This window comes from Leptonychotes weddellii, chromosome 7 (assembly GCF_054177405.1).
Source record: "Leptonychotes weddellii isolate Sample4059 chromosome 7, ASM5417740v2, whole genome shotgun sequence".
In the NCBI taxonomy this organism is placed as follows: Eukaryota; Metazoa; Chordata; class Mammalia; order Carnivora; family Phocidae; genus Leptonychotes; species Leptonychotes weddellii.
The window spans coordinates 62,861,720-62,880,785 of NC_138375.1; the positions used below are offsets into that span (position 1 = coordinate 62,861,720).

A 19,066-nucleotide genomic window follows, 5' to 3' on the forward strand; every position below is an offset into this window, starting at 1 on the left:
CAGGGAGATTAGGAATGCAGTATGAAACCTCTATACTTTAATTTCTGGTAATGGGAACTTCCTGAAGGCTTTTGAGCAGGAAAATAACATGAGCAGATTAAGATGTAAGGGATTTGGAAAAATTGTAATTCTGAAAATTATAATTCTTGTTTCACAACATTTACTGGTGGTACACATATTTTCATTCATTTATTGAATATCTTCCGAACGCCTGCTGTTCCAAGTGTGAGGATGCAATGCTGAATAAATGCTGGGGTTCTTGCCTTCAGGAGAGCTTATATTCTGGTGGGGAAGGCAAACTACATCATTTCAAATTTGACTCTGTTTAAGCAGAAAGGAAGCAGTGTAATAAAAATACTCAGTGAGGGAGTGGAGGTGGGACTGGTTTAAATTGGCTGGTCAAGGAAGATTCTTGAGAAGATGATGCTTGAACTAAACCAGAATAATAAGGTGCCTGCCAGGGGAGGATTTGAGAGCAAGTTTGAAGCAGAAGGAACAAGTACAAAGCCCCCAAGAGGGATAATCTTGGCATGTTAGAGACCCATAAGGATCCTAGACAACAGTCAGAAGGGGGCGTGGTGGGAGATAAAGCTGATTTGGGTCAGGAAAGGATTTCTTAAACACCCTCGCCCCCTTCTCAGAGTTGAGATGAAGGAGAAGGACACGGACCAAGCCAGGCACGGCTTCTGGCCATGGTGAAAGGTTGTATGTTATTCCAGGTGTAACGGGAAACACATAGTTTTCAAGAGGGAAGATACTTTTCAAATTTTACTTTCTTTTATTTTCTGGCTTCTGTGTGAAAAAAAAGAGACATAAGGGGCAGGAGCCCTCTTACAACTCTTTTGTAAGGCAGAGTCCCAGGTGCACGAAGGTGACTTGGAATTGGGTGGCAGTGGGACAAGTAGACAGGTATTATGGGATGCTTCCTAGAGACTCTGAGGTATAGGAGTTACGGTCAAGGGCTACTTGGAAAAGTTCGGTAAGAGCAGAGAGAAATTACTCCCTGGGAATGTTCTAGGCCAGTGCTTTAGTGTGCATGTGAATCCTCTAGGGATCTTTGTAAAGTGCAGATTGTGACTCAGGAAGTCTGAGGTGGGGCCTGGGATTCTGCTTGTCTAACCAGTTTCCAGGTGATGTCACAGCTTCTGGTCTGAACCACACTCAGTAGCAGGATTCTAGCACATGTGACCTTAACTTACATATTTAGTTGTATTTCCTACTACTGTCCTATGCATACCATGTACAGACCGGTACTGAAACAGTGGCTACATGTTGCTAAATTTAATTAAGCTAAAATAAGATATTCAGTTCCTTAGTTGCACTACTACATCTCAAATGCTCAAAAGCCACAGGTGGCTAGTGGCTACTCTATGGGACAGCCCATGGATAACGAACTTGCCCTTATTAAAGAAAGTTTTATTGGGTGGCGCTGCTCCAGGCAGAGGAAACTATTTCTAGTTCTCTATGCCTCCTGTTACCATCTTTCCTTATTCTGTCTTTTCCAAGGAACACACGTATTGTCTCTGTTCAAATCAAATGCATCTTTTAAGAACTATCTCAAATCTATGTCTTCTACGGAACTTTCCTGGAACTGAAACTGGGTGTGCTGCTTCCTTCAAATCTGTGTATTTGGTTTTTCTCTGCGATGTATTTCTACTGTATTTTGTCCACCTCGTATTCAAAGTACCCAGCTCTTTTCTCTGGTTGTAGAATCCCATCTTCTATGGGTGTGCACGTTGGGGAGGGGGAGGACTATTTCTCACTCACGCGATTCCGTGTGATTCATGTGAACCGAACGCTGCCCTCACCACGGTCATTAGCATATGAGCCAGAGGAAGCCAGTGATGTCAGTCCCAGGACATTGACTGAATAATTAAAGGCGCGCTCTCAGCGGGGCACCCAGCCTGCCGGATGCGAGTCTGGGTCTGCTGGCAGCCATTTTGCCCTCAAATGTGGAGCCCTCGGCGTGGGAATGAGAACCGCGGAGAGGAAAGCCAAACCAGGAGATGAAGACAGATCCTGGATGACATCATCTCATATTTGGCTCTGCCTGTATTTGGAGCTCCAACTACCCTCGACCGTTAGTTACTGGGAACAATCGATTTCCTCGTTCTGCTTCAGCTGGGGGGCCTTGCTGATTCTCGGCCACTCCCCTTCCGGCTGCCCGTTCAGCCGGCCAGTCGCACTCACACTCCCTTGGTTGCAGTTCACAGGTTCGCAGGAGTCGTGCGAGCAGATACCTACCTAAACTAAGTTTTTCTTTACAAGTTTTGATATTCAAATTATTTTGACATGTTGATAATCAAATATGATGGAGCCAAACACAATTTTCCTTATATGCTAATGAGATGCTTATGGATAGTTCTCTCTCAAGTTTTTAGTTTGGCACATACATATTACAAATTGACTAGCCTCTTTACTAAGTCACCCAAAACAAGCCCAAACTCCCTAGTTAGCATGTTATCACTTGCCTGGCTAACCCATACGAACCTCCAGCGTATTTGTCCTTCAGCCGCCCCCACTTCCCGGCTTTGAAGGAAGTCTCTGAAAGCTACCGCCCTGGGCGCTGGGTGGGGCCAGCGGAGTGCCTCCAGATCCCACTCTCCCTCCTGGATCAGCTCACAGGAAACTTCTTAGCTTCCTGTGTTGTCTTCCTCTCACTATTGTCTTGTAATATATGGAATCTGACCAGACCCTGCTCCTCCAATTGGCTCAGAAGGCCCCACAGGTACCACACTGTCCGGAAGGTTCCTAGACCCCAAACTCAAAGGTGGCCACAAACCCAGACAAACTCATCACCACCCCCGCCTGCCACTTGCTCTCTAAAACTGTATTTCCCAACTAGCACTGGGCAGAAGGTGGAGTGATTCATTCTTGAAGGAACAAAGAACAGACCCTCACTATTCCACCCTACCCCTCAAAATGTATTAATTCTTGCTGTTTACAAAATAAGACTTAAGCAGCACTCTAGAGGACTACGTACATGGTAAGATTTATCTTTTATTAGAGATCTTATATTACATATTCCCCAAAAGATATAAAATCTTCCAAGAGAAAAATATCAAAACCTATTTGATTCCAAGATAAGCAACATAATCAAAATGAAAGCAAAGATTTTCTTCCAAAGGAATGTGAAAACATTTCGACACAAGTACAACAAAGACATGGGAAGGTAATTAAAATGTTTTACAACACATTTTATAGCATTTTATTTTAATCAGTATTTGAAGAAAACAAGAATGCCGAGTTCTCAAACACTGCAGGTAAAAGCTCAAATTACCAAAAAAAAAAAAAAAAAAAAAAATCACAGAAAGGAATGACCTACTCGCTCAACTGAACATCTGCGATAACAAATGTAATAAAACCCAAGCAAACAAATATGCCACCGAGATCACAACTGAAATGTATGGTTTTTAGGTGTGCCAGAGACACTAATCAGTTCGTGACCACAACCCAAAGCAAAAGCATCCTCTCCTCATTTCCCTGATGATTTATTCTAAAAATAAAAAGCAGAAACTTGCTGGTTTAAAGAGAATTTCTGCTTTACCTGTGAACGGTGGCAACACACACTAAGACCCCGACTGACATGGGACAGATCCATCTCAAACAACCAGAAGTGGCAAAACCACTGTTATTGCATCAAGATTTTTTATTTCAACTGATCAGAATTTCCAGAATGATTAAGCACACCCACTTAACCACAGAACACAGTGAACTCCCAAAGGAAGGTTTTACATTTAAGATGCAATGAAAATACTGATCTTATTCCTGGGATTTGCTTCTGGCAATCTTAACATCTATAGATGTCCACAAAAAGGAAGTGTTTTTTTTTTTCTTTTAGTTGTTTATCCCCCAAAATGAGGAAGGAAACTTACAGTACATGTTTATTGCATGAAATTACTCCCTTATAATATCTTCATCAACACCAGTATTGTTTCCTTAATTATTAAAGGCAAAAAAAGTTTATGAACTTAACATAACTTAGCAATAATTGTAGGAGCTGCATCTTGGTAAAAAAAAAAAAAAAAAAGGATGATCATCAGACTACCTGGTGAAACAGAAATTAGGTTTCAACTTCTCTATAAAGATGCTGGAATGGCAGGAGGTAAAAGGAAGTTTAAAGTCAGAGAATACTAAATTTATTAGGTAACACAAAGAGAATTTTCAAAAGTGTACATACTCAGTGAATCCTTTCTATCCTAAAACTGAATATTCTAAATGTTTCTAATGTTGCTTCAGTGTTAATGTCATGTTAATCATGATCCCAAATAAATTTTATCAAAAGTACTGTAATGGCACATAGGCTTGGAACTTCACTTTGAGGTTAGCACGTACAAAAGTTTGGAATTCACTCAACACACATGTTCTTTAATAAAAGAAATCATGATGAGCTACCTATAAGTGGATTTCAAAACAGGGTCCCTTTTAAAGCATTCTTTCATAGAGTTACCTCCTGTGAAATGGAAACAGTGTATGGATTTTGCATGTCACAAAATCCTTGCTTCAAGCTGCCATCTTCTTGGCAGCAGCGGATTTTAATGAACAGTACTTTTTCTTCCTTGTTTTGTTTTCTGACATCTCAGTACATTCAAATAGTCAAAATGTTTAGAATAACATCACCACAAATTTAATGAAACAGATCAGAATGTGGCCAGCATTGTCAGGCAAAACCGATAACACTTTATGTGTCATAGAAAGTACCCACCTCCTCCCCACCCCCGCCCTCTCCCCCTTCCTCAGTCATATGGACACCAAAAGATTTAACAAGACTTATAAAAAAATAAGGCACATTTATTTTGATATGGTTATTTTTAAAATAGAAAACCCCTCTCCGAACATCTGTATTCAAATGAGCTGTGTAAAAAGACACCTTGTGGTACCTAAAAGAGGTTATGGTACCTATGGGATTGCTTTTTCTATCTTAGTGACAATGGAATAAATTGCACCTATCCCACATTGTCAAGTAATGAAAATATGCCTCTTTATCTACTATTGAATGATTCAAAATCTGCTATTTCTGGAAATACAAAGAGTGAGAAGGGAGGGGTCAAGTGGTACATTAGAAAAAGGTGTGAAGATCAATGATGTACAGATATCATAAGGGTTGATGGATTGCACTTTTCCACATATTTCAATACACAAAATTTTTCGAATGCGTATGAACGATTGCAACCATTTTGGCCATTAGCTATTACCCTTCAGCTTTTTATTCCATTTTGGTAAAAATGGGTATTTTTGTAAAACTAATGAAGGATCAGCAACATGAATACTTATAACAATCTCTTCACAACTCCCGACACAGATATAGTTAGTTAGCATTTAACCTGAGATACAATCTGTGGAGAGGTTGTTTTAGACATTTCTTCCTTCGTTGTTGCATCGATTCATACTGATGGTGGTGATTCATGGATGGAACTTAAAGAAAAACTGGCTATAGCATGGCTTTTTTTTTTTCTTTCTGTACTAGTAAAAAAAAAATAATAATAATAATAATTATAATAACAATCACAGAATTCATGTCCTCACAGTAGCCAGAAGCTAAAATAATGTGCTTCCTTATTGCACGTCAAACCAAGAAGTGTATAAAAGACAATGCTTCCCAATCCAAATCTGAAAGCCAGGTTCATCTCAACTGGATTCGGAATGTGCTGATTTCCATGGGACTCAAGTTGATCTCACTTATATTTCGGGCGTCTGGAGGTGAATGCATCAAGGATAATGATGAAGGTATGAGACTTGCGACAGTAAACATGCTAAAAAGCTTCTGTACCAAAATCTAGAAAATAAATGATAAAAAAAATTGCACAGTTAGGTCAACTTTGAAGAAAGATCAGTAGCACATCTATAAATTTATTCAGTGGAAAATAGTAGGAGAGTAAAACAGTGTATTTGAAGTTTCCTTTTAATGATAAAAAGAGGAAGAGGAAGGAGATTAGATACAGCTATGCGTGCCTGGACACACAGACCACCCTGGGACGGACACCTAGGAGAAGTGTAACCAGGAGAGGACAGCTCACTCTACATTCTTCTTCTGAATTTCTTGAGAACTTATCACGTGCAGGGGCCACTTTTTCAATAAAAGAAAACACATCTATGAGCCAGCAAGCTTTAAAAACATCCATATCCTCTTACACCCAACATTTACACCTAACAGTTGTCGTTCTTCTTGTTCCCAAAGAGCTGAGAGAAAGGACACAGGCTCCTCATGTCAGTGAGTCCCATTTTCAGGGTTGGGGGGTTGCTGAGAAAGTACTACCCTCGTCCCATGTCTCTCTGGACCATATAATCCCCTTAAAACTTGACACCTTAATGTCTATATACAAATGCTTACAACCAAATACACTCACATCATCAGTAATAAGGTAAAGCGTAAATATCATGAAAAACAAACCCAAAACCATCAGTGCTTTCTTCGCACCAATTCCACGGAGGGCATGATATGAGAAATGAAGAAGCTTATCTGCCTAAGTGGATTTTGACCCCCTACCATATTGTCTTTTCTCTCCTTTTCAGATCCTATGCACATTCTAGTTGGTAGGGTTGGAAATGAATCACTTAAGTCTGATCTACAGGTTATCTGTGAGGTTTTGGAGAAGAGCTGGGTCAGCTGAGCTGCCCCGTGGGTTAGACCTGCCTGTGTGCCATCCAGCTGTCTTCTCTGAGCACAACCTGCTCAGAGCCAGAGGCAGAAGGCTGGAGGTTCATTTCCTTCCAAGGAGAGCCTGAGGGAACTATCAGAAAGACCAGCTCAAAGGAGACAGAAAAACTGGGCAGCCGGCAGGTCAGCCTGAAGACCTGTTTGGCTGGCACGGTGAGGACTCCTATGCAAATCTGGCTTGATCAGGAGATCTAGACCCTCATTTCCCCTGGGACAACAACTGACTGGAGCTAAGTAAGGTTGCTTCGGGGCCGTGGTGAAACTCCCCGACTGGCCAGTGTCACCACTTCCCTACCCCACCCCACCCCACCTTTAGTTATTATAAAACCTGCTTTTGCCCCTCTGAGACTTCATGGACCTAGATCCTACATGAGCATGTGTGAGAGAGGAGGGTATATTGGGGGATGGGGGGTGGGGAGAGGATGTTTTGTCGGCTGGCAACGGAAGGCCTAGGAATGGAGGAGAATGTTGCCCTTACACGTGCCCATGTTCCAGACGTGCATTTTGATGCTGACAAGGAGAAGAGATTGAAGGTTGAGAAAGTGCTTTCTTAAGATGGAGAGACTTGAGCTAAATTACAGCAGCTGAGGGGAATGAGTCCACGAAGAGGCAATAAAACATTATCTTATTGTCAGAATGATTAGCAGAAAGCAAGGATTTCAAAGCACATGAAATCAACAAGCAAAAACCACTTTTCAGCTCACCTTTCCCTGGGTTGTGGAACAAAGCAGCCCCGTGTCTCTGCTCGAGAAGCGGCAGTCAAACCCCTTCCTGTGGAGGATCAAGGCTGCCTCATCGGAATGCTTGCCATCCACCTGCAGATGAGCAGAGTGACAAGACGCCACAGCGACATTAAGGCAAATAGCGACACCACTGTTATACTCCACTGTTTTAAAGTCAGCGTCCCCAAACCAAAAATGCTCACTTTATTTAGCAGTGAAGCCAGGAAAATTCATTTCCCCTCCAGTCCCACGTTCACTGTCACACCTGCTACATCCCCTCTACCTCCCCCACAAGGAGGCAGGTGACAATATGTTTTAAGTCACCTCATGCCCTGGTTTCTGGCACAGTCCCCAAGGACCTGGGTGTCCTTTTGTCTACATGCCACATACTGTTTTATCAAAGTTTCTTCAAATAAAGCATTTATTTTTTTTAATTTAAATTCAATTACTTAACATATAATGTATTACTGGTTTCATGTCTAGGTAGAGATCAGTGATTCATCAGTCTTATATAATACCCAGTGCTCATTACATCACGTGCCCTCCTAAATGTCTATCACCCAGTTACCCCATTCCTGTAACCCCTCCCTTCCAGCAACCCTCAGTTTGTTCCCTATGATTAAGAGTCTCTTATGGTTTGTCTCCCTCTCTGGTTTTGTCTTGTTTTACTTTTTCCTCCCTTCCCCTATGATCCTGTTTTGTTTCTTAAATTCCACATACGAGTGAGATTATATATGATAATTGTCTTTCTCTGACTGACTTACTTCGCTTAGCATAATACCCTCTAGTTCCACCCACGTCGTTGCAAAGGGGCAAATAAAGCATTTAATTTTTATTTATTTAGTTTTTAACATACACGCCAGCTGAATAAAGTGTACCTGAATTTAGTCCTTATCTGGTCATTGAATGATGTATCATCCATCTCAAAACTGAAACACACTTCTTTATTGAATGCTAATTTTTGCTAATTGCATTAACATTTTTAATCTTTAATGCACTGGTTCATTATTTTTATATAAAAGACATTTAAATTGAATTAGTTATGCTTATCACTTGCTAGGCCAACCACATTTATTAGCTTGATGTATCATTTAAATTCACATTACAGAAGCTATTCTTCTTGTGCAGGCAAAGAGAAAAATACTAAACATGACAAGTCAGCTACAGGGATCAATATATACTTTCTTGCAGTAAAATTTCTGGCATCCATTTAAGTAAGAATGCCAGGAGTGCTCTGAATATTTTAAGTTACAATTCTCTTAATAAATTTTATGTTTCCTCAAGGCGGGAGACGCTTCTGATAATAAGCAAAATAAATTAAAAATCCTTGGACGAATTAAGAAAGGGACGGCTATTCAAAGGAGTTCAGTGTGCTCAGCACTGACCTGTGATGAAAATGATCCCTTTTTCTCCTCTGTGGCCACAGATACGAATATGTCCAAGTTCTTAATCATCTTCACTGGGGGATATGATTTTTAAATGTGCCACAGAGACATCTTTTCTGAGGAGGAGCTGTCAGCATTCTCACCACTGATTTGACTTTAATGTGCCTGAACAATTTAAAGCTGGCCTCACCTCGGATTCTTGGCTGGAATAACCTGCTTTATGGTATTTCACACTGGTATTCTGCAGTGGTACTGCAAAGATTTTGTTTGAAGGGAGAGGAAAAAGTCATTTAAGGAATTCTGAGTCATCACAGGACCAACATGATAAACATAGCAAGTTTAAATCATATGACAATGTTTTCTAATAAAATTTCAAGGTGGGGTGCCTGGGTGGCTCAGCTGGTTAAGCGACTGCCTTCGGCTCAGGTCATGATCCTGGAGTCCCGGGATCGAGTCCCACATCGGGCTCCCTGCTCAGCGGGGGGTCTGCTTCTCCCTCTGCCCTCTTCCCTCTCGTGCGCTCTGTCTCTCATTCTCTCTCTCTCAAATAAATAAATAAAATCTTTAAAAAAAAATAAAATAAAATAAAAAAATAAAATTTCAAGGTGTTTCACACAGTCCCAAAAGAGCATCAAAAGAGCACAGTAAAAAAAAAAAAAAAAAAAAAAAAAAATCCTTCATTTATCACATACATAAGGTCTCCAGAAGGACAAGGACAAGTCTCTCGTGTGCTAAGTGTATAGGCTTGGAATAGTTACTGATCACCTAAGCATCAGTTTCTTTGCCTATAAAATGGACCTAATGCAGGTTTCCCCTCTTCATGCAGTCATGGCGTCTAGTAAGACGTTGAAAATACGAGGTATGGTGGCTTAGCTTATAGGACAGAATGTGTTGGTGTAGAAGCTACAGAAAATGGATCAGAACCTGGGCTGGGAGTCAGGCAGCTCGAGATCTAGATCCTAGCTCTGCAATTTCCTAGATGCTTTTAGCAAAACCTGGTTTCTCCTGTAGCATAAAATGGAGATGAAATTCAATTGTGTAACAGAGACTCAGCCCAGTGTCTGCAGCAGAGGAAGCCCTTGGTACATTTTAGCTATTATTCTTTCTGTCATTGTAATCTATCAGATAAGTACTGGTGATTATTTTCCCAATAGCTCACTTAATTTTTTATTCACAAATTTTCTTTAGTGACATTATAACTCTGTAGCTGAGGAATCAGAGACCCTCCAAACTGTATGTCAACAATTATGCATCAAAATCATAACATAACAAAATCATGACTAAGTCCCAATTCAGATTCACTATTTACATGGTCTATTGATGAGGCTCTTTTAAAAGCACTTATCATTATAACCTAAAGCATTTAGCCATTTTTAACTCACTAAACCATCCTTACAAAACCACCAGACAGCAGGCTTTGTGAAAATTCCTGCAACACATCTGCTCTTGAAATAATGAATGTGTGAGGCCTTTACCAGACTGGAGGTAATAATAAAAAAAAAAGCAAAAGGAAGCATCTTTGGAATTTTGCCATTAGTTTTACAAGAGATTTAAACAATACAAAAGTAGAAATTTAAGTCATAAAGAGTAATTTTCACTGATGGAAAAATGTTACACTTTCTCTAAAAACCAAAACTGCATCATTTTCGTAAGGACCAGAACACCAACTGAAATAGCAATCATCTTGTCCAAGTTTTTAAAAATTAAATATTCATGAAAGTATCAGTTTTCAAGCAAAAATACCTGAGGCAAAGCAGCAGTTTTTCAGTTTCAAAGTCTGTCTCGTCATTTTATTTCCAAGAAAACTGTTTTTCAAAGTAGGGAAACTGTGAATTTAACTTGAATATGCATGCAAGAAAACAGATACCTTCACAAAAAAGATGCTGTTCACTCGAGGAGAGTAAACAGACTCTGAAAGACCTGTTTTTATATTCATTAATGTATGAGTACTATCCGGACCTCAGAAAAAAAAAGGGGGGAGGGGGGAGGGAAGAAAATTTACCAAGTTTGAAATTGCACCAAGCACTATGCTAGGTGAGCTTCAAATCAAGTGTCTCTGTATACAGCTCAGATCACATTTGAGACTGAATCCCCTCAGGAAGGCCTGGGTGTTCCGAAGTCACTTGGAGAATCCACTGCAGAACTTACTTCCAGGGGATAAAGCAACCTGTGGCTCTGAGGCTAAGCAGGGCCCGGGAGGTTTCTCTGGCAACGGGGTGGGGTGGGGGGGACGGAAGATGGTGCGGCTGGCAGAACGACGCCATCAAGGCTAGAAGAAGCTGGACTGGGGGCAAAACACACGAACCAGTCCTGTGTCTGCAGATACGTCATTTAACCTCTCAGAACTCAGAAAACTCGGGAGACTCGTGAAGCGCCCCTCTGAGGATCAAGTCCCAACCACAATGACAGTAACAGTAATCGCAGCTAACACTTTTTGAGCACTTGCCGTGTGTGGGACCCTGTACAGAATACTTCTCACGGAAGAACTCAATTCATCTCATAACAGCCTTTGAAACAGTGGAGGTGGTATACAAGTTTGTATTATTATATTTAAGTGCACATGAACATCGCAATCATGAAGCATGCCTTCTCATAGTCAACTAGCAATGATCACTGACCGACCCTACATTAGTCCTTCATGATCTTTCCCACAGATGGTGGGTGGATCCTTCTGAGGGTGTCCCATCATAACTGAGTGGTCAAGAGAAAAACAGGCAGAGTATTCCCTAACATTTTCAGCACTCTCACTCCCCTTTGTTTCCATACAAGAGGAGTAGAAGTTTCTGGGCGGGGATCTGGAGTCAACATGCTGGGGTGTGCCTCTCAGCACACCATTTACTGGCTGCATGACCTGGGAAAGCTACCTACCATCTTTAGGTCAGCTAGTTTCCTCTTCTGTAACAGGGGGGCACAATATTGCCTACCTTCACAGTACTGCTGGGAAAGCTAAATAAGGCTCTCTTTACAAAGAAAACACTCAGCATAATGCCTGGCACACAATTTTAGGTATCTTACTAACTTTTCAAAAAATATATACGGAATACAAGTCAAGGTGACATCGAGATTTACTTTGGGAATAAAATTCAACCTCCAATTTATAAAAAAAAAAAGTGCCTACATTTTATTTCATTTTTAGCAACAATCACCACTGCTCATGACTGAACTCTCACTGTTGACAACCTTCATTCGTCACGCACTCAGTGCTTAGTACGTGCCAAATACTGTTCTAAGTGCTCTACAAACATTAACTCGTTTGATCCCTAGGACACCTCTGAGGTGTGTCCTGTTATCATGGCCACGTTGCGAATGAGGCAAATGGGAGAATGAGGGGCTGTGTGCTAAGCAAACTGGCCGGTAAGCACAGGTGATGTGCTCAAACGAAGGCAGCGGGACTCCAAAGTGCTCTACCAGCTTCGCCCTCCTGCCTTCGCGCTAGCTATGGACTGGCGCTCAAGGACACCCGCTAGGAGGGGAAAGAGAAAGATCACTTTTAATGTAACAGAAGAAAAGGCTATAACCCGAAGGAGCTCACTCTCTGATCTGAGGTTAGAAAAAGGGAGTATTTAATCCAAGGTTCCAGCAGCCTAAAACCACGACTTATCAAAACATACATTAGTTGAGAAAGGAAGGCATGGACACTGTCATTTCCACCCACCCGCCCCATTTTAAACGGGGTTTAAAGCCATTCTGAAAATCATACATGCACACGGCAGTGTCTCATAAGCAGAGCATCAGGCAAGTGTCCCTCCATCGACGTGGGTGAGAACCCAGAAGAGAGAGCTATGCCCGTCCCGTCTCACACCAAAAGAAATCTGACTTGCTCATTAATAAGGTGAGCTTCACAGATAAGCACACTCCTGGAAACTGTAGTCAACGTTATGTGTGCACCCTTTTTTTCTGTGGAAGAGAGAAGCCATAACTTCAACTAGATTCCCTAAGAGAAATGTGTCTCTACCCTCCTCAAAGAATGTCTAAGGTCCATACAGATTAAGGCATGGCTAAACAGCTGGTGGAGAAATTTCTCCAACCTGCCCAGATTCCTTGAAAATGCCTACTGACATCCATCTTTCCCTGTATTCTGGCAACTGGAAAGGTGGGAAAACTGCACACTGCATTTTAAGTCCTGAGACAGGAAGTAACCAGTAGAATTCATTTTCCAGGGCATTCATTAAAATGTCCAATAACAGTTATCCTGTTTCGATCAACAAGATAAGATGACAGAAAGAACAGGGAAGGTGAAGGGCTGTACAACGAGGAAATTTTCTCCACAATTTTCACCTTTCCAGAAGCCAGGGAGATTAATAAAGCACCGATCAATTCTTCTAAGAAAGGCAAAATGAAGTAAAAACCTTAAACTGCCTCTTATAAGAAAAGGGGGTGGTGTAAACAAGTGGAGAGAGAAAATCTTATTCAGTAAGTGGTGATGTTGAAATGATAATATTTAACTATTTGCAAGAAATGGTTAAGCAGAAATCAGAATAAAATGTCAGAGATAAAGCTAAATGTAATACACAGAGAGAGAAGTAGATATAGATATAAAGATACATATCTATAAATGAATTAAATAAAAATACATCTGAACATAAAAGAGGTGGAAATAATCCGGGGGAAAGAAAAAGGTCGAACAACATATCATTGTGCAAAACATCAAGGCAGCATGGCTCCATGAAGCCTTTAATTAAATGGCTTAATCAAATTCCTTCTGGTCCCTGGAATGTCTGCATTCCAGGCTGAAGCTATCTCTCCAGCCTACAGAACCCCGACCGATGATCCGTGCCCTTGTGAGATTCTCCCAGCATCCTCTCTACCAAGAGTCCCTTCCCCCCTAATCAATACCCTTTCCTGAGGATGGCATGGTTTTCCTGTTCCCGACCACTTCACTGGTGCTCCTGTTCCCCAGCTTTCAAGCCTTTACAGAATCTTCTTTTTAGTATCTCAAGCTTCTGACAGTACAAGAAAAGGAGATGGTAAAGAGAAGAGAGGGGGGCTGAGCCTCCAGGAGGAGAAGGCTGACAGTTCACTGCTAGACGGGACTTCGCTGGCACACTCGGCGGTGCTGCGAGGCAGGGTTTAAGAGATGCCTGCTCCCATCGTCCTCTGACTGCAACTAGATGACATGCAATCAGTTTTTTCCAAAAACATATAAAATAAGAGCAACATATGCTTATATAAAACCATAAACTCATCTACCAATACAGAATAATTCCTGAAAAACTGGACTCCGAGGAACAGATTTAGTAACTCTTAAGAAGTCAAACGCCACCCTCTGAGGCCCTGTACAGCACCCAGATTCAGAAAACCTGCATGTGGGCCTAATTCTGCCATGTACCACTGTGTAATTTTATCTTAGTCATTTAATTTCTAACTTTTACTTTCCCAATTTAGTAAATGGAGATAACAGTAATTTCTAGAATCATGAGAGTTTTTAAAAATTACTGATTCCTAAGTTGCCCCACCCCAGACCTAGGGAATCAGAATCTCAGAGATGGGGAAATTTGTAAGTCTTCTCTATTTCAAAATCTCCCCGGTGTGATCTGGACACATAGGACTCTGAGGACTGGTAGTTGGAAATGCTGCAGCACCTTGGTGGGTTAGCAATACCTCCAACCCTACCTTGCCTCTCTCACTGTTGCTCGAGTCCATAACCCCTTTCTCTCTGAGGAGTCAGGCTGCCCATGTGACGTTCAGAACTTGAGGAACCATCAGACGGTGACCCGGGAGCTGGGCAAGCAGGGGCCTCCTCCATCCCGCTGCCGACGAGGAGGTGAGGCAGAAACAAAGACATGCCTCCATCGTGTGAAGGTGGTTCTCAGACACGTTTCTTGTGGGAGGTGGTAGTTAGGAAAATGCTTACTTACATACAGGCCAGTGGAGACCTCTGGTCTTGCTTGGAAGCTGAGAGCTATGTTCACACTACTTCAATGGGAAAAATGCTTTGCAACCTCCAAAGGAACAATTCATTATTATATGTTTGGAGCTGCCAGCACACAAAAATAGGAATACAATCCAAAATGTTGAGGTCTGGTTTCTGGATTTCTTCCAAGTGATTTTTGTCTTCTTTTAGTGTAACCATGAAATTACACTTGACACCTTTTTAAGTACCGAGCTTTCTTTGATTCAATACCTACATCAGCTTCTTTCAATGATTATTTTCCTATTATCAGAGGTTAAGGGACAGAATGCAATTCTTTAAAGAAGTGATTTTGAATGGACAAATCAATCCCCTTGGATTACCGGTGAGCTTTTAACCAACTGTTAGAAATATGTGCTAAGAGTCAAAGACTAACACAGGAACCGGCACTGATTGATAGGATAACATAAAACAGCCCCAAATAATACCGACTTCTGATCATGTGCCAGTGTGCTAGTTATGGTTACACATAATATTTCAGTCTTTATTCTTCCTGGTCAAATTGTTAAATTGCTTTCTATTTCCTCTGCTAAAACCCTAGTTTGCACCTGAGCTGGCAAGTACCATAAGCACCATCAGGACAACGTATGTTTATAAAGCACTTCTGTTTCCAAAGGGCTTTCACAAGCATTAGTTTATGTGTTGCTCACAACAGACCCGCAGCAGGCAGATCTGATATCAGCCCCATTTTATAACGGGCAGCTGAGTCGGCACTTGGCCAGCCATCAGGGAGTGGAGGTGGGCCACCTGTTGAAGGGTGTGAGGAACAAGGGGAAGCCAAGCGGACATAGTGAGTGGAGACCAGACCACACGGAGCCGAATTCTTCAGAGTGTGAACCAACTGAATAGCAACATTCATTGACTCCAGACAACTGGATCTGCTTCCAGAAAACAATCATGGGAAAGAGTCATCTAGAAACGAGGCTAAGGAACAGTGGCCGCCATGTGCCCCAGAAGCCCTCAGATCCTTATGGTGCTAATGTCCTCTACCATCATGCCCAGAGGTGGCAACCTGAGGCTCAGAGTCTTTAGTACCCCCCCCCCCTCTATCCCCTCATTCCCTTTGGCTTATGAATTAATGAGAGGAAAAACTCAGGGAGGCTATCCATCGCTGGTGTGTTCTTTCCATGAGTCAAAAAGTTGACCCACAAAAGACTAGCAGAATCCTAGAAACAGAGCTCATGAGATTCACTCAATCAGCAAATTGTTGCTGAGCCCCTTCTATGTGCAAGCATTCTTCTAGGCAACAGGATGCAGCAAGGAATCAAAGAAAAGACCAGCTCACATGGAGCTTCTATTCTCACCATGGCACCCACGTTTAGGCCTTTCTACTTGCTTGTAACTCTTCCTGGACCACTCTACCCCCAGAAATCTGCATGAGTCACTTACTCTCTAACCTCCTTCAGATTTTTACTCCATTAACACCCTTTCTGCAGCAAGGTCCTCTTCCAACCACACTATGCAAACTCGCATCATCTTCCAGAACCATCCTTCCCTATTTTCCCTAACACTTATCACCATCTAACACATTATATGTTTCTCTTATTTTTTCTTATTTTTCTCCTCCCACCAGAATCCATGCTTCAGAAAGGCAGGGGTGATTGTCTGGTTTGTTCATGACAGTATCCCTAGTGCCTTTAGCTATAACTGGCACGTAGTAGGTATGAAATAAATCCTGGTTCGTTCGCATGATCAAACAAGGCTTTTGACACATGCAGATATACGCAGGCCTCCTGTGTTCACCTGTATTCATTATCATAAGCCGCATGGATATTCCTACATAGGCCTAAGTTCCTTCTCTTGGTCATACAGTTTTAAAAGCCCTATATGTCCAAATTTGCAGGCATTTATCCTTACTTTACTTGGTTTGCTTTAGTTCTTTGTGCTTAAACGAAACATTTTTCTCTTCTTATGTGGTCTTCAAACATGAGCATTCTCTTCTTTTCATACTCAGGCCATTTATTACATTCCCTGCAGAATCCCTAAGCACTTAAGACTATTTCTAGCTACGCATATGTCAATTCACAATATCACAAACCAGCTCTACAAAAGATAAAAATGATGTCAAATGTCTAATTTTTATTCTTTTCAAATGCAATCTCTGACTTTAAAAGTAGGCATACATGTAAACAAAAGCAGTCTAACTGAATTAAAATTCCAAATCTAATAAAACCTTCCCCTCTCTTCCTCTAGTATATCTTTAGATGTCTCTAAATAGTTGGTTTCTCAATGCAAACGTCTGAGTTGCAGTGATTTTCAAGAGAAAGATATGAATGTACAAGGCCTCTGATACAGAAATAATTAAATGCTATGCTTCTTAATTCTCTAACTCCTCAAAAAACACTAGCTAACAAGGAGAAATGAATGGAAAATGCCAGAAGAGCTGATCTTATGGCCTGTTCTCCCACCTACTATAATGTGACCCCAGGGCCAGTTTTTGCTTTCTTATCTGTACAAAGATAATATACCCTGACCTTCTCACCACATAGAACTTTTCTGGGAATAACATAAATTAGTAGTGGGATATGCTCTAAACTACACAGCAACAGTCAAATGAAAGGTAGAATGATTTTGCCTAAAGGCCAAGTCCTCTTAACGGCTCCTTGAATGAAGCACAGTAAAACCCACAGTACAGTTGACCCTTGAACTGTGCAGGGGGTTAGGGGCGATGATCCCCCTCCCCCGAGTCAAAAATCCGCATGACTCTGACTCTCCCAAAACATAACTACTAATAGCCTACTCTTGATTGGAAGCCTTTCTGATAACATGAACAGTTGATCAGCACATATTTTGTATGTTATATGTATGTTACACTGGATTCTTATAATAAAGGAAGCTAGAGAAAAGATGATGTTAAGAAAATCATAAGGAAGAGAAAATACATTTTCAGTCCTGTAGTGTGTTTATGGGAAACAATCTGTGTAAGTGGACCAATGCAATTCCAGCTCATGCTGTTCAAGGGTCAGCTGCAGTTCTTTCTGCTTCTCATCCCCTTATATCAAATACATCACAAAAAAGTAATTCTTTATAGATACATTTTGGGATATACCTTTGACTGTATTGTCCTCAGATTAACGAGATGAATGTCACAAGGCAAAGATGACAGTAACGGAGAGAATTCACCTAGCAGCTGAAGGGTGGGCACGGGGATCTTTTCTGTCATTGTAAAGACAGGATGATTCAGGAAAGAGGAAGTTATGTGGCTAACGAGAGAAGGATAACTGACTGACTTCTTTTCTTCTTCCTATCAAGAAAAAACAGAAATGCTTAAGTGTTATATATATGCAGTTTTCACAATATTAATGGAATTACCTGACAGGGTTTAAATAGAAAAGAAATATAAACAAAAACAAATATTTTAATTTTATATTTTGTAAATAACAGTCTTAGCCAACACAGAGATTACCAAGTCCATTTGTAAGCAATACAAGAAAATGAACAGTGTCCACCTAACTCATGTTTAGAAAGATCTTTTTTCCATTGCGTTAGTACTAAAAATCCTGACAACATTTTCCAAAAAACATTTTAGGACAAGGCATAACATTTTACGGAAACTCTTTCTCAACCTACCACAAAATTCTTAAATAGATGGGCTGGGATATTCACACATCTTGCACATCATCAAATGTGATCTCTTCTCCCTCAGGTTTTACCCACCATATCCTCATGGTTTCATTTATACACTCAACTAGACCATAACATCTTGTGATCTGAAGCTATGCTCCATACATGTTACCCAATGACAGGATTTTTGGGGGAAAAACTCTCAAAATAAATAAGGTTTTTAAAATAACACAAGGAGTATACCTATATCATCTGTTAAATTTGGTAAATCACTACCACTGAACTGAAACTGTTAAATTATGTTATGTAATAGTTAGTACATATTTACCTAGTACACAATTATTCAGTAGAATTTAAAAGTACTTTAGTCATTGCTATGGTATATACTTAAAGACAAGTGGTTCTGCATGTTCAAACATTAAACAAGTCTGCCAGAGCTGGCAATAGGCATATGGCAGATGACACACTCAATTAACTAAATCGATGACTAAGTAGAATCTTAACCAATAATGCCTAAGGTATAAGAGCACACAGAGAAAAACACTGAGAAGAGAAAATAATTTATGTAGAAAGGTTTTTTGATCAACAGTGACATGTGGAACAAATTTAATTTTGTATCTTATTTTTAAACTGTCCATTTCACTGATATCCTCTGATTTTGCATCCTTTCTGCAATACAGGGCTCAAATAAAAGGCTTGGCTACTTATCTGGCTGAAAAGATAGGATTTATAGGAGATACAGGGCTTAAAATTCAGAATGTCAGATTAGCACTGAACAGAGGGTATTGAGCAAAGAGTGACAAGCATCTTGCCAGCAGCGAACTGT

At 40.8% G+C, this 19,066-nt stretch overlaps 1 protein-coding gene across 2 annotated transcripts in view; it reads right to left on the reverse strand.

The window, feature by feature from the left end:
• Positions 1-2,980: 2,980 nt before the first annotated feature.
• MAN2A1 (mannosidase alpha class 2A member 1) overlaps positions 2,981-19,066 on the reverse strand; it is a 167,201-nt gene continuing 151,115 nt past the window's right edge. The window contains exons 20-22 of one of the 2 annotated variants that reach the window (XM_081826470.1): positions 17,726-17,920; positions 7,363-7,473; positions 2,981-5,776 (exon numbers count right to left, since the gene is read on the reverse strand). In XM_081826470.1, coding sequence (XP_081682596.1) covers positions 5,624-5,776; positions 7,363-7,473; positions 17,726-17,920 — 459 coding nt within the window. In that variant the 3' untranslated portion in view covers positions 2,981-5,623. The remainder of the gene's footprint in view (positions 5,777-7,362; positions 7,474-17,725; positions 17,921-19,066) is intronic. The other variant, XM_081826471.1, reaches the window with a different exon arrangement.